Raw genomic sequence first — 13612 nt, 5'->3', positions numbered from 1 at the left:
GTTTTCAATGAAAGTTCCCACTGTCTACGACTTTCACTGTCCAGTTTATCCGTGATATGATAAACCAAGATAACATCCCAGTGTTCGACTGGTTGCTCGAGCACCTTGAGGGACCGCGTGCACTCCATTGTGGTATCAATTAACTTACGTAGGGCGGCTGGCGATTCTTGTTGTATTACGGGTTGCGTAACTAAGCGTTTAATTGTCGCGTTCACTATTTCCCTCTTATTGTGATAACGTGCGTTTAAAATGTCCCACGCCTCTTTGTAGTTGCTGTCCGTGGTTTGCATCGCTTGAAGGAGTTGTGCTGGTTCCCCTTTCAAGGATGTTTTGAGGTACTGCAACTTTTGAGCACCTGAGAGATTTTTGTTATTGTGTACTGAAGCCACAAATAAATCGTGAAACGATAACCACTCATGGAGGTTTCCCGAAAACACTGGCAACTGAAACTGCGGTAGTCTTACGTCACTAGCAGGTGGCCCTTCAGACGAAGACGAAGGCTCGGCTCCTTTACTTCCCTCCAACTGAAAATCCATCAATTGAACACACATCTGGACTATTCTTTTGTCCATTTCCGCTAACTCTTCTTCTTCTTTTTCGAACTCCTCGTCTCCTGCCACCGCCGAAATATCATCCAGCAGCTTTGAACACTCCTGCTGGAGTTCACTGACCTTCGCCTGATGCACCAAGATGGCTGCCGCTGCGGTAGCGTCCAACTCTGTGATGGCTTTTTCTTCGCGCGTAATTTTTGACTTTAATGTTCTTTTCTTAATTTTTAGCGGCTCCATATCTAAAACACTGCACTATGTTCGTGAGAAAAAAACACTCAATCACTAGTCTATTATTGTTCACAGCAACAGTTCACATAGGCACAAGTAATTTGGCGCGGATGGACCATGTATACGCCGACCAAACAATAGTTTATTGTTTTGCGCATTTAATTAAACAGATAATGAGTTACTGAAAACAATAACAATTTATTTTGCATCTGGAATTTTGGACTGTATAAATTTGTATAGTTGCTGGAATTAATAAGTATTAGAATAAGCAAATACTACACACAAACACTGAAGATCCCGCACACGAGGCTTTTGCAGGAAAGCACAACACAACACTGACAAAAAGATGCGGGAGGCGGCCTAACGGTATTTTGAAAAGAAAGACAAGAGACCGCCAGAGTAAGATACTACAAATAGAAACCATATTGACCTGCAGAGACATCTCTACAGCAAAACTGACACTACATAAAACATATATTTTGTTCCAAGTTTTGGAAATGCTCACAATAGGCTCAAACACTGAAAAAACATAAGCCTTCTTTTACTTCTTAATTTTATGAAACAAACAGAGGGCAGAATGGCCCGAACAAAGACAAATGTTCAGAAGTAGTCATCAATCATAGTTTTAAGGCTTTAATATTTCACTAGAGTTCTGGGTATCAACATTGAAAACTTAGCGTTCTTCGCACGGAGAGAATATCAAAAGACGCTGAAACACATGTTTCGTTATTATAGATGAAAAGTTCAAACAGCAAATTTCATGTCTCTAAACTTTCATCATCATAGGTGTTTTGCCATTATTGGCAAATCGCTTGCCACAACTGAGAAGCTTCCATATTCCACGGTCTTCCCTCTAGCACGTCCCTTATGATACAGTTGCTTCTTAACCAATGTCCGAACTAGTTTCTCTCCCTCTTTTTAATAATATCTAAAATTAATAATTTTCTACCACCATTTTCTAAGACCATTCTAATACGTTTTCCTCTCAACTCAGCTGATCTTCTCCAATGTTCTCCACACCCACATTTCGAAAGCTTCACAGTCGTTTTTCATCATTTTCAAGGCTTTCGAAATATGAACATTTTATTATAATAATTGTAACTCCCACCTCTTTCCTTCCCTTCTATGTCAAATATGAAACACGCTGAAGCTTGTGTTTAAGTATTTCAAAATAGCTAAAATACCCGTTCTTCACATGAGAAGAATAAGATTAACCCTCGCACTATCAACGGAAGAGGGGGGTTATTTGTGCCCCTCACAGTATGTTTTTTTTAATTACTCTTCTAATCGTTTCTTTAAAATTGTCAAAAAATGCTCAACAATGTTTAGCTAAAGTAAATACCTTACGGTGGTGCATATTGAACGTTAGTGTGTGTCATAAATTTCCAATTTTAAGTTGGTGGGCACAAAGAACTCCCCCCCTGGTGGAAGATTTGACTTACATTTAAAGTATCACTCCTAGATGGCAGTTTAATAAATAGCTGTTAGTCTCATCCCGTGTACTGTTCACTTCAATCACTGTAGATTTTTGTAAGAGTTTCTAATTTCTGTATTTTTAAAGATATATTTAATCTTAACAACAGGTGGACACGAAATGAGCCCCCTTGGTACTTCGCATTACAAAAAATACCTAGATAGTGCAAAGGTTTAATGCAAATGCATTCAAACATCTGAAAGTATGCAACCCGGACAAGAGAATAAACTATTGGGTTGCATACCTCGCAGGCACTGACTCATTGTACAAAATTTTTGCATAAATTTTGATCACTCAGTCCTTCTTAAATCGAAAATCGAAAAATTACTTCGTAGAGGATTAGATCTCGTGATGATCTATTTGTGTAGGTGAAAATCTGATTACCCGCCCACCCCCACCCCCACACACATTCTTTTGTACTATTATATAAAAGAGTGGAATGGGTGAACTACGCACTATACCTCGAAAAGTGAAATTTCTAGATGGTATTCTTTTTGTCACGAAAATAAGGGATAAGGAAAAAAATGTGGAAATAGCCATTCTAAGGAGGTAAAGAGGGTTTACAAAGATTCCTCCAAGAATGGTGTATCTTATGAGTTCCTGAGGGTGTTAAAGAGATTAAACTCTTTATTAAAAAGCGTAGGAAAGGCTGAAGCATTTACGAAAAATACGCTCAAAGGGAGAAAATGGGTATACATTTTAAAAATACACAAATTTCCCTTTGTTTAATCAGAAAGTCCTGAATATGAGGATTTGCTTAAAGTTGAATATTTGAAACTCGATACATAGAGTTTTAATTAAAAACAAGGAAACATGTACTTACGCTGGAAAAGGAGAAAGAGGTCAGTTTTAGTCATATTGAAATTTCTCTTTCAGGGACGTCATTTAGGGGGGCAGGGAGGGGCAATTGCCTCCCTTCCTGAGTTTGAGATTTCTATAGATTTTATCAATAAAATAGTAGTAAATCAGTGAAATACGCGAAATTTTACCTATATCAAGGGGTTTTGCTCCCCCCCCCCCGAAGCAAAATCTGAAATGACGTTCCTGTTCTCTTATGTAACTTCATCCATCTTGACTCTGGACTTACTATTTGAATAATAAATACTTAATCTTTATAATCTTACTTATTAAAATTAAAATATGCGTAACAGTTGCAATAACTTATCTTCGTCAGGTGTTAACTAGCAGAAATATCATTATTATTATGATATAATTTTAATTTTTAAACTTCTTTTGACTTTAAATTTTAATATGAAACAATTAGGTATTGTTATGATTTGTTATTTCATTCTAAATTTATAATATAACTGTTTTCATAATCATTATTATTTTCACTTTTCTCTTTTATTATTATTATTTAAAAATATTCCAAATAACAGTTAAAGTTTCCTCTCAAATCAATGTTTTATTACATAATTTTATTTTTATTGCTTCCCTTAATAATTTCTCATATCCGTGATTTTTAACCTTCAATTCGTTCTAACAATCTATCTCATAATTCATGTATTTGAAATCCATTTCATTAATCTTTCAGTTCTTTCTTTCTTAATTATCCGCGCTTTTTTTATTTTCTTATTGTTCTATTCTGTTTCTCTAGACTTTGTACCCCTTCCTACTTCTTTAACATGTTTATGTATAGCATTATTCTCTCTTTAAAGCCTCACATCGCCCCTACGTTGTTTTACACTTTCCTTAAGCTTTCTTCCCTGTTTCTCCAATGTATATTATTTTAATTTTAATAAATAAGCATATGTTCTTTTCAGAAAAGTATTAATTATTCCCTTTACTTATTCACAAAGTGCATGTTTATGTATAGCGTTATTCTCTCTTTAAAGCCTCACATCGCCCCTACGTTGTTTTACACTTTCCTTAAGCTTTTTCCCTGTTTCTAAAATGTATATTATTTTAATTTTAATAAATAAGTATATATTCTGGTCACAAAAGTATTAATTATTTCCTTTATTTACTCACAAAGTGTGCCGAATGTAAGGATTCGCTTAAGTTGAAGATATAAAATTTTGTATATAAATAAAGCAAATACAAATAAGCAAACCTGTGTTTAACCGTTTTCAAAAATTCTGTTTCTAATAAGGGGAAAAGTTGGGTCATTTCTTTTAGGTTTCAATTTTCCTTTCTTTGATGAGAAAGTGTTCAATGTGAAAATTTATTATCGTTTACAGATACGCAAGTCATTACAAAATATACTCCAACAAAATAAAGGTTTTAAATGTTGTTATATTATATTCCTTCGTAGTTCTCTCGTTGTGCGAAAAAATTGTGAGACACTCTGGATGAAATTAAGAAAAAAAAAATCAGGTCATAAGTTTTGTGGATGAATTTACAAATCGTGAAGAGAAAAGCTTTCCGAGAATCGAAATGAGACGAGAAAGGATTGTTCAAGAATTGAGACGAGATAAAAGATCTACGAAACTGACGAGAATGAGACGAAGAAAACCTTATTTCTCGTATCGTGATAAAAAAAAAAACTAATTTTGAGGATGAAATTGTGTTCCGATTGATTATGAACAGCAGGAAATGTTATCACTTTCTAAAATATGGTATTTATTCACTGGCATTACATTCTTATGCGCTATGCCTGGTCAGATACCTGTTTATTAGTTAGTGTATTACCATTTTTCCAACTTTCTAGGTAGGAGTTCGTCACTTGTAATTCGAGTGGCTCCTCAACTGCCTTCACGATGCTGGATCAATGTACCATATTCTACCTCACCAGAGGCTATGAGTTCTTATCCTATGATTTAAATACAGGGGAACATTTTTTTAAACATAATAATTAGATGCTCAAATATATGGAAATTATAGTAATTGTAATTAAAGGTGACATCAGATAGATAAATATGGTTGATGTAGTGCATAACATTTTTCCTATTAGACGCCCTAGCGGGAAATGTGCTTTGTTTCGATGCTAACTGTGGGTCTATCTATGTATGTCACATAGCAACGATGTTATTTGAAAAAAAAAAAAAAAAAAAAACGAACTCCAAAGAATAAGTTATCCTCGGAAGCACTAGGATATTCCTAGAGACCATATACCTATAAACTATAACTTACTTCACAATTATCTTCTTAATTCCTCTCTCTCCTTAGTATCTAACATAATTATCTTCAACAATGCAAGATTTAGGACTACATTTCTGGCTATAATTTGAGACAGCACCTGCACTCGTACTTTGAGTTTATCAACTTTTTACATAAAACTAATTTTCTTAGAAAGGAATATTTTGTGTACTTGGCATGGCAAGTTTGTATATTTATAAAAGCATAATGCGTATATGTGTGTACAGCTCTTAAATGATAGAGCTAGACAGTAGAATAAGGATCACTTATTTCTTGTGTGCCTATGTTTGCTTCTACATTTAAAAAAAAGAATACTGCTATGCATATAATGCTGTTTACTATGCCTCATACTTGCTCATTTACTGTGACAATCGTTTTGAAATTATGGTGCAGACCAGCGTCCAATACCACAAGGCACTATGTCTATATAGTATATAGAACCGGTGTTATTCTGTACCTGAAAAAAATGATAAGTAATTGGTAAAGTGTTGTCTCTTCTATTCTCAGAAAAAATAATAGAAGTAGATTGTTTACAAGCATAGTTTAAAACATATCGTGTACAAGTGCATGTGAAGTTACGAAATTTTGGGAGCAAAGGTCAGCACCGAAAATACTCTAGTATAAAATGAAAATGTTAATATAAAACATACTATTTTACCCCCAAAATATAACAATAATGTGTAAAGAACTTTTTAATGCAGACAGCATGCTTGTAACTAAAGTAATAAGATAGAAATAACAAATAATGAATCACTCACTGACATGTCTTCTCCATAAGAAATGCACTTACATAATATACACACTCGAACAATTTATTCACCTTTTGCAAGGTATTTTAAAAGTCTCTGTAAATTCAAATAACTCTTTGTGCTACTCATCTGTCTTCGCTTCCCCAGGTCTACTTTCCAGTAAGTTACGAAATAAACCCTTTCGTGCAAAAACATCTGAAAAGCGGAAAACGTTAGTGGAATAACACATTTTGAGTTGTGAAATGACGACTTGTAACATTTATATTAGTAACTTCAACTATTCTGGACAGTTAGTTTCATATTTGCCCTAAGTTCGTCAAAATAAGGTTATTGAACTGCTTAAGATGTAATTTGCTCCATGAATGTTCAATGATAACTCACAGAATAAAATAGATTTAAACTTAGGTATTTTCAAATACTTTTCAACATTTACGTTATATTTTCACAAAATTTCTTCTTTATAAATTGAATCTACATCCATTCATAATGGCGTCTTTACGTATTACATCTTAACTTCCTAGAAAAATTTGTCTGCTCACAAAACTTAACAACGTAAATGTACAGATCTGGCCATAAAAGAATATAATATCTTAGGTACTGGACCACTGCCCATGACATTTACATATTTATACAGACTATCGTTACAGACTGGATGCAAACTTTACTTCTGTATTGTTCTTAAATATTCAAAATTATGAATTAGCTTCTACATTGTCTTATATAAAATAATTTACTGAAATTCATTTTGTTTATTTATCTTTTTGTTTTTGGTTGCAGACGCTCTGTTGGAAGACCTGCAGACGAGCGTGTCTCGACCGGGCTCCGCGGCTGGTGGCACTATGAACGGCCCTTCTCCTTCCAACACAGGTTATTCTAGGTCATATCGTGAGGTTCGAACAGTAGTCTCACAGGATCCTGCTGTTAAAGAAGACTTTCAAATTCAGTACCTGACACCTGCCAACCCAACGACGGTTGTAGCGGAGAGATCTGCGAGCCCAGGATTTGATTTGGTAAGTCCATGGGCTGTTGACTACCATATTGAGACCCCGTCTCTGAAAATTTTCATAAAGAGTTTCAGGACAATCTGATACTGTTTATTGTCGTAATAACCTTTCATATGCTGTTTAAATAAGGAATATTGCATTGGCTGGATCAGGCTTTTCTGCAGAAATGTGAAATTGAGGGGTGAATGAATTCTGGAGGTGTATCCACGATCGTGGTTGTGTACAAGTGGGAGGCACCACTAACCTTGCCAGAAATTCAGCTTTTTATTATTATTATTATTATTATTATTATTATTATTATTATTATTATTATTATTATTATTATTATTATTATTATTACTGTATTTCGGTTTAAACCGGTTTCAGGTTAGCAATCTGACGGCCGTCTCTGGCTAGTGAAGATTATTTGAAGAGCTCCCCAAAGAACTTCCTTATCATATGACAGGTATAGATTATAGTATTACTGATTTTTTTTTAGATTTGTTAGGAGATGTTTTGCATTTATCTGTTCAAGTTGTGTAATTGTACTTAAAGGGATAATTGTTGTAGTTAAGATAATGATTGGTCTTACTGTAACTTTCTGACATTTCCATTACTTTTTGACTTCATCTGCCAGGTCTTTATATTTGCTTATTTTCGTACTGAATGTTGTACGTATGTTATGAATCAATGGTAGGCTATTGCAGGGGTGCCCACAGAGGGGGGCTATGACGCAAACTGCGTCATTGAAATATTGGGGGGGGTAAAAATCCATATAAATATGTTTGAGAAGGTGTAAAAATTAATCGAAAAGAAGATTGTTTCATGGAAGAACACCTACGGATAGACAATTAGGGGGGGGTTGCGTCATGGACATAAGGGGGGGTGGGCACCACTGGCTATTGCTACATCTATGAAGGTTACTTCTTGGTTCATTTTATTGATAATAGTCTGTTTGCAGGCACTGTTACATCTGTTCTAATTTCTCGATCCCAATAGAGTTTGTATTTATCATTTTCAAGTATTGGGACTTGGCTGGTATTTGTAGTATGGCTTGGTATCGGTGATTAGATCCATGTTATGTGCGAATAACTAATAAATGCTTTCTGCAACAATGTTTAGATACAATGTCTGTCTTTTTAGATAGTCTGTCGGAGCTTTTATAGGGCATGACCCTGTGATATGTTCAATTGTTTCTGATGTGTCTCCGCATATTATTATTATTATTATTATTATTATTATTATTATTATTATTATTATTATTATTATTATTATTATTATTATTATTATTATTATTATTATTATTATTATTTGAAAAATTTTGGAAAGAGCATACGTTCCTATCATGTTGGCAAATATAAAAAAACTCCCCTTCTCATACCAGTTATGTTGATTTTGAGAGGCCAAAACTTTGAGATCCGAACCATTATTCGGCTTTGAAATGAAAATGATATCAAATTAAATTTGGTACGACGTCGCACCTTATACCCTTTATGCTAAAGAAGGCGTATCATTAACTAAACTGAATCATTATGAAAAAAATAGTGGAATGTGAACGTGGGAGAAACAGTGTCGATTTTAGCTTTAATTTCTTGAAGAGGGGCGAGCTGAGAGGCAGACATTTTTGGTCGTACAGCTATTTTTTTTTTTTTTGAATACCGAAAATAATGGTTTAATTGAGCTTGATCTACATTAGAATGAAACATGTCTGGACGTGTCTGCCCCTTTACCCACCTTTAGCATCGTCACTGGAGAGAAAACGGGAGAACCCACAGACTTGATGTTGTCCACCTTAAACCCACATGGTCTGGTATCTAATCTGAGATCTCGCGCGCGAACATATATGAAGCGTTCTATTGTTGAGCAACTATGTATACCACTATTTGGGTTTATATCCAAGACAAAACATCGGGAATCGAACCCCGAACGCGTTCACTGAAAGCCATGCGCGCCGACTACGTGGGTGTTCCGGGGCTCCGGCACCCACTCGAATAATTTTGTGGGTGCGGCACACTACAAGATTTTTAGTTTAGACCCGGATTTGAACCCGTTTCTCTTGTGTTTAATTCAGTCATGTTACCGGCTGAGCTAGTGTAACCCCAACTTATCCTTATAGTAGGGCGTACTGATATATTTTACCTTATGACAACACAGCCCTTTATGACAGTGTTCATAAAAGATTTTAAATAAAAATAAATCATTCAAATATCGAAAAAATATAGGCTTACATGCCCTGCCATTGATATGCACATAAATTTTGGAAAGGCGGCGCCGTTGCTGAAAGCACCTATTTGGCCACGAGAGGGTGCTTTACTTTAACGCTACACGACTGGCTTGGTAAAACGAAATGTAAATATAAGTAAACAAGAACAAACTACTTTATGAAATTGGAAAGTGAAAAAAAAAATCCCTTTTAGGAACCTGAACAATTTATTATTTACAAGAAACCAGGGCCGGATTGAGGGGGTTAGGGGGGCTGTAGACAGGAGCGTCATTTCAGATTTTGCTTGGGGGGCAAGACCCCTTGATATAAGTAAAATTTCGCGTTTTCACTGATTTACTACTATTCTATTGATAAAATCTATATACATCTCAAACTCGGGGGGGGGCAATGCCCCTCCCTGCCCCCCTAAATGACGCCCCTGGTTGTAGACCCGGGCCTCCAGGTGACAGCGGCCTCCACTCTGATCAAACTCTTAACTGATTGTCTAAAAAGAATCATACAAGATACAATCATCATCGTAAGATAAAATATGACCAAAAATATAAAACAAATTTCTTCCTTTGTTCACAGTCTTAATAAATTAGCAAAAATCAGTTTTTTAAAAAAGATCAATTATAGTGCATGAGAATCGTGATTTATTTATTTTCTAGTTGACTACAAGTGTTCTATAGTCTCATGTAATTATAGAATATCCAGTTCCAATCCGACAGAAAAATTAAGTCACTAAATAATAAATAAATAAATAAATAAATAAATAAAAAGTGCTAGACTGCAACAGGAACGCATTTCCGCTCTCGCTTTGTAGTCAGTTGATCATGAGATGGCCAATTCTCTTGACATTTGGGATCTGATGATGACTTCACTAGGACGAAAGCTAGGAAAAGAAATTTTTGAGGTTCTTATTTATTTTATTTATTACATTTATATAATAGGCTAAGTTTTTTAATGCATTTGGAAGATTCCATTAGCTATAATAATTTAACGCATGGCATGGTTGATATAGAACTACATGTATCCCCTTAACTTTCCTACCGTACTTCCACAGAAATGTATGAGATGAAGTCAGCAGGGGCTACATATTTTTTCTAGCCTCCAGATAGTTTAATCCGGCCTTGCTACAAGACCACGTGCCCTATTATGGAATCGAACCACCAACCCTTTGCACCAGACGTGATTGCTCTACTACTGGGCCACCGTTTTCTCTCTGATAGGCTAGCTATATGTTTTATATGGAATAACTTTCATTTTTTTTTTCATCTTGCAAGAGCGTCTCACTGTCAACACTAGTTGGCAATAGTGGGAGGCAACTATGAAATGTCTGTTGTTATTCAATTTAGTGGTAAATTATGCATTGTCGAGGAAGAAAGAGAGAAGGCCTGTTGATGCTATTGTCGTAGGAAGATTGTAAATTGAGAATATGTTGAAATAATGAGAGAAGAAAAGCTCTTAAATCCACATTACGTAATTCATTTCTAAAGAGGAAGGGAGAGGCGACCTTCAAGTCGACCTCCTCGACCAGCGAATGGATGCTAAAAGACATTTTTACACATATAATAGACAAGTCGTAAACCTTGAGCATTCTTTAAACATTGCTTTTGTTTTCTGATCTCCATAGAGTAGCCTTTCATTCGATTCTCGATTAAGTCCATTATCAATATTTTTAATTGATTAAGGAAAATAATGTCTTTTCGAATTGTCAACAGTCGTAATTTTTACCAGTGTCCCCAGTCCTGGTTTGCTCGATTCTTCCCGGTTTTCTCCTCTGAATAGTTTTTATGCAGTATTAATATAAAATAACCTAATTTTGGGAATCAATAAACCCTATACATGAATTAAGGAAAATACTTTTCATTTTATAACAAATATGAGACATTAAAGTCTGTGATTTCCGAACTCAGGAAACCCTAATCAACAAACAAACAAACAAACAAAATGAGTGAACTTCTTTCAGGAAACCTGAATCACAGAATCTCTTTAATGTTGTGGATTTTTTTTCTCTTGGTCTCACTGAGCAATGCTGTAATTGAACGAATATTTTCGATCATGAAAACTGTCGGTTGCTTAGGCAACTGACCTGCCGTAGATTTAGTGGAAGCTGGATTGACAGTGAAGTAAACTTTCAGATTATATGCATTTTTTAAAAAATTATTTGTACGAAAGGAAAAGAAACTGTTGAAAGTAGTGAAAATTGAAAAGGAGTATTAAAAAAATAAAAGAAAATTTAAAAAAAAGTACGAAAACAAGGTAATAGGCATTTTTGTGCTGTATATACTCGCTATATGAACACAATATGTGTAAGAAGTAGTTCGTCTGGGAGAACGTATCACACGAGTCCCGATTTTTAATTTTGAAACCCTGCTAACCTTGTCTCTTCAATTAGTTAACGTTATTATTACAATGCTGCTGTCAACTTTGATCAAGAAGACACAAGATCGAATGCATGGCAGTATATGATTGTAGGGGATACGGACAAAATCTCGCGGCCGAAACATTGCCGCCCAAAATCTCACGGGCCAAAACCTCGCGAGCCAAAATCTCGCCTGGTCAAAACCTCGCAGTTCAAAACCTCGCGAACCAAAATCTTGCTTGGCCAAAAACTTGCAGAATGAAACCTTTCCTTAAAATTTACCCAATGAGTTTCTTAATATTCAATTCCATATTACAAATAATAATAATAATAATATATATATACAAAATATCGTGTGCTAGCGCTTTTTCGGGGTATTCCCGTTTCCTCCCACTTTCTTTATTCAATCATTTCCTTCATCCTGATCATCTACGTCTCCTTTAACCTACAAGACATAATCGAGGGACGTAAAAACTCAGATATTATTTCATACTTTCATAAATATTATTAGCTTTTGTTAGAATTCCGTAAGGTCACGGTCAAAGTGAAATATAAACCATCCCAGACTCAAACCCCATCTATATTGAAAATTTGATCGAGACCTATCGGGTGGTTCAAGAGTTATTAAGTCACAAACGGAGTCACTTTCATTTTTATGTATTTCTCTGTTTCCCCCTTCCCTTCCGCCTTCCCGTCCAAGTGAAATGACAAAAACCATCCCAGGCAGTAACCTGATCTGTCTGACAAATTCGATCGAGATTGATCTCTTGGTTTAAGAGTTATTAAGTTTTATTTATTTTTATATATCTCCCCCTCCACTTCATTATGCCGTCAAAGTGAAATTACAAAAGACATCCCGGGCCCGAACCTCATCTATGTTGAAAATTTGATCGAGATCGATCGGGTGGCTCAAGAGGTATGATGTCACAAACATAGTAATTTTCATTTTTATATATCCAGATTTTCAAAGCACGCGTTAGAATATTTTCTTGTCATTATTTTAATGCAATTATGTGTTATTAAAAAATATATACACTAATAGCAATATATAGAGCATTCTGCATCAAAGAAATCGTCATAACGAGGTTTTATATTGACGACATCTCTTCCCAGCCGAGATTCTGTGTCCCGAGATCAGGACCGCGAGGTTTTGGCCAGGCGAGATTTTGGGACGCGAGGTTTTGGCAAGGCGAGGTTTCGGCCCGGCGAGATTTTGCACAGGCGAGATTTTGGGCGGCGAGGTTTTGGCCTGGCGAGATTTTGTCCCGCGAGGTTTTGGCCAGGCGAGGTTTCGACCTGGCGGGATTTTGGGCCGAAAGTATTTCGGCGGCGAGGTTTTGTTCCGTGAGGTTCTGTAACCAAACCAATTGTAGGATTTCAAGTTAAGCTATGAGTCCCATATCTCATGTTGCTTCTATGCTATGCACTCCAATCCAGTGGCGTACGCAATATGAGGTACCAGATTTTAACCTCCTATTACCTACAAAATATCATGGACAGGGCATGGTGGCTTAGTGCTAGAGAGCTTACTTCTGGAGCATGGGGTCCCTTGTTTGATCCCCGGCCAAGTAAGTTTGAGGTGGACAACACCGTATCCGTGGATATTCTCCCGTTTCCTTCCACATTATCATTTCACCAATTCTTCCATCATCATTCATTTGTCTTAATCATCCATATCCCTTAAATAAACGTATGAGGTTAAACAGAAAGATTTATATTAATTTGAAGATTCATTTACAAAAAAGAATTACCGCATTCGCGCTTGTCATCGAGCACAAATGCTCTTGAACTCTTCAGTGTTGAGAGCTCGCATATTTTCGAAACGAAAGGAATATGATGGGAACATATAAATATGTTTCTATAAGCTCGCTCGTGGCTAAGCGGTTAGCGTACGCTTCTATGGCGTGAGAGAGCCGGGTTCGACTCCTGGTGGGAGTTCATGTGATTCGGATCCCACATCAAGCTACAGGTTCATGTC

At 35.9% G+C, this 13612-nt stretch overlaps 1 protein-coding gene across 2 annotated transcripts in view; it reads left to right on the top strand.

Annotated features, from left to right (window-relative positions):
• Positions 1-13612, top strand: part of LOC145665008 (uncharacterized) — a 106918-nt gene that overhangs the window by 71741 nt on the left and 21565 nt on the right. For both annotated transcript variants that reach the window (XM_081732198.1, XM_081732208.1), the window contains one exon: positions 6858-7090. In XM_081732198.1, the coding sequence (XP_081588324.1) occupies positions 6858-7090 (233 nt within the window). The remainder of the gene's footprint in view (positions 1-6857; positions 7091-13612) is intronic.

Source organism: Thermobia domestica, chromosome 1, assembly GCF_964235325.1.
Source record: "Thermobia domestica chromosome 1, izTheDome1.hap1.1, whole genome shotgun sequence".
Taxonomy (NCBI): Eukaryota; Metazoa; Arthropoda; class Insecta; order Zygentoma; family Lepismatidae; genus Thermobia; species Thermobia domestica.
This window is presented reverse-complemented; position numbering and strand designations above follow the sequence as displayed.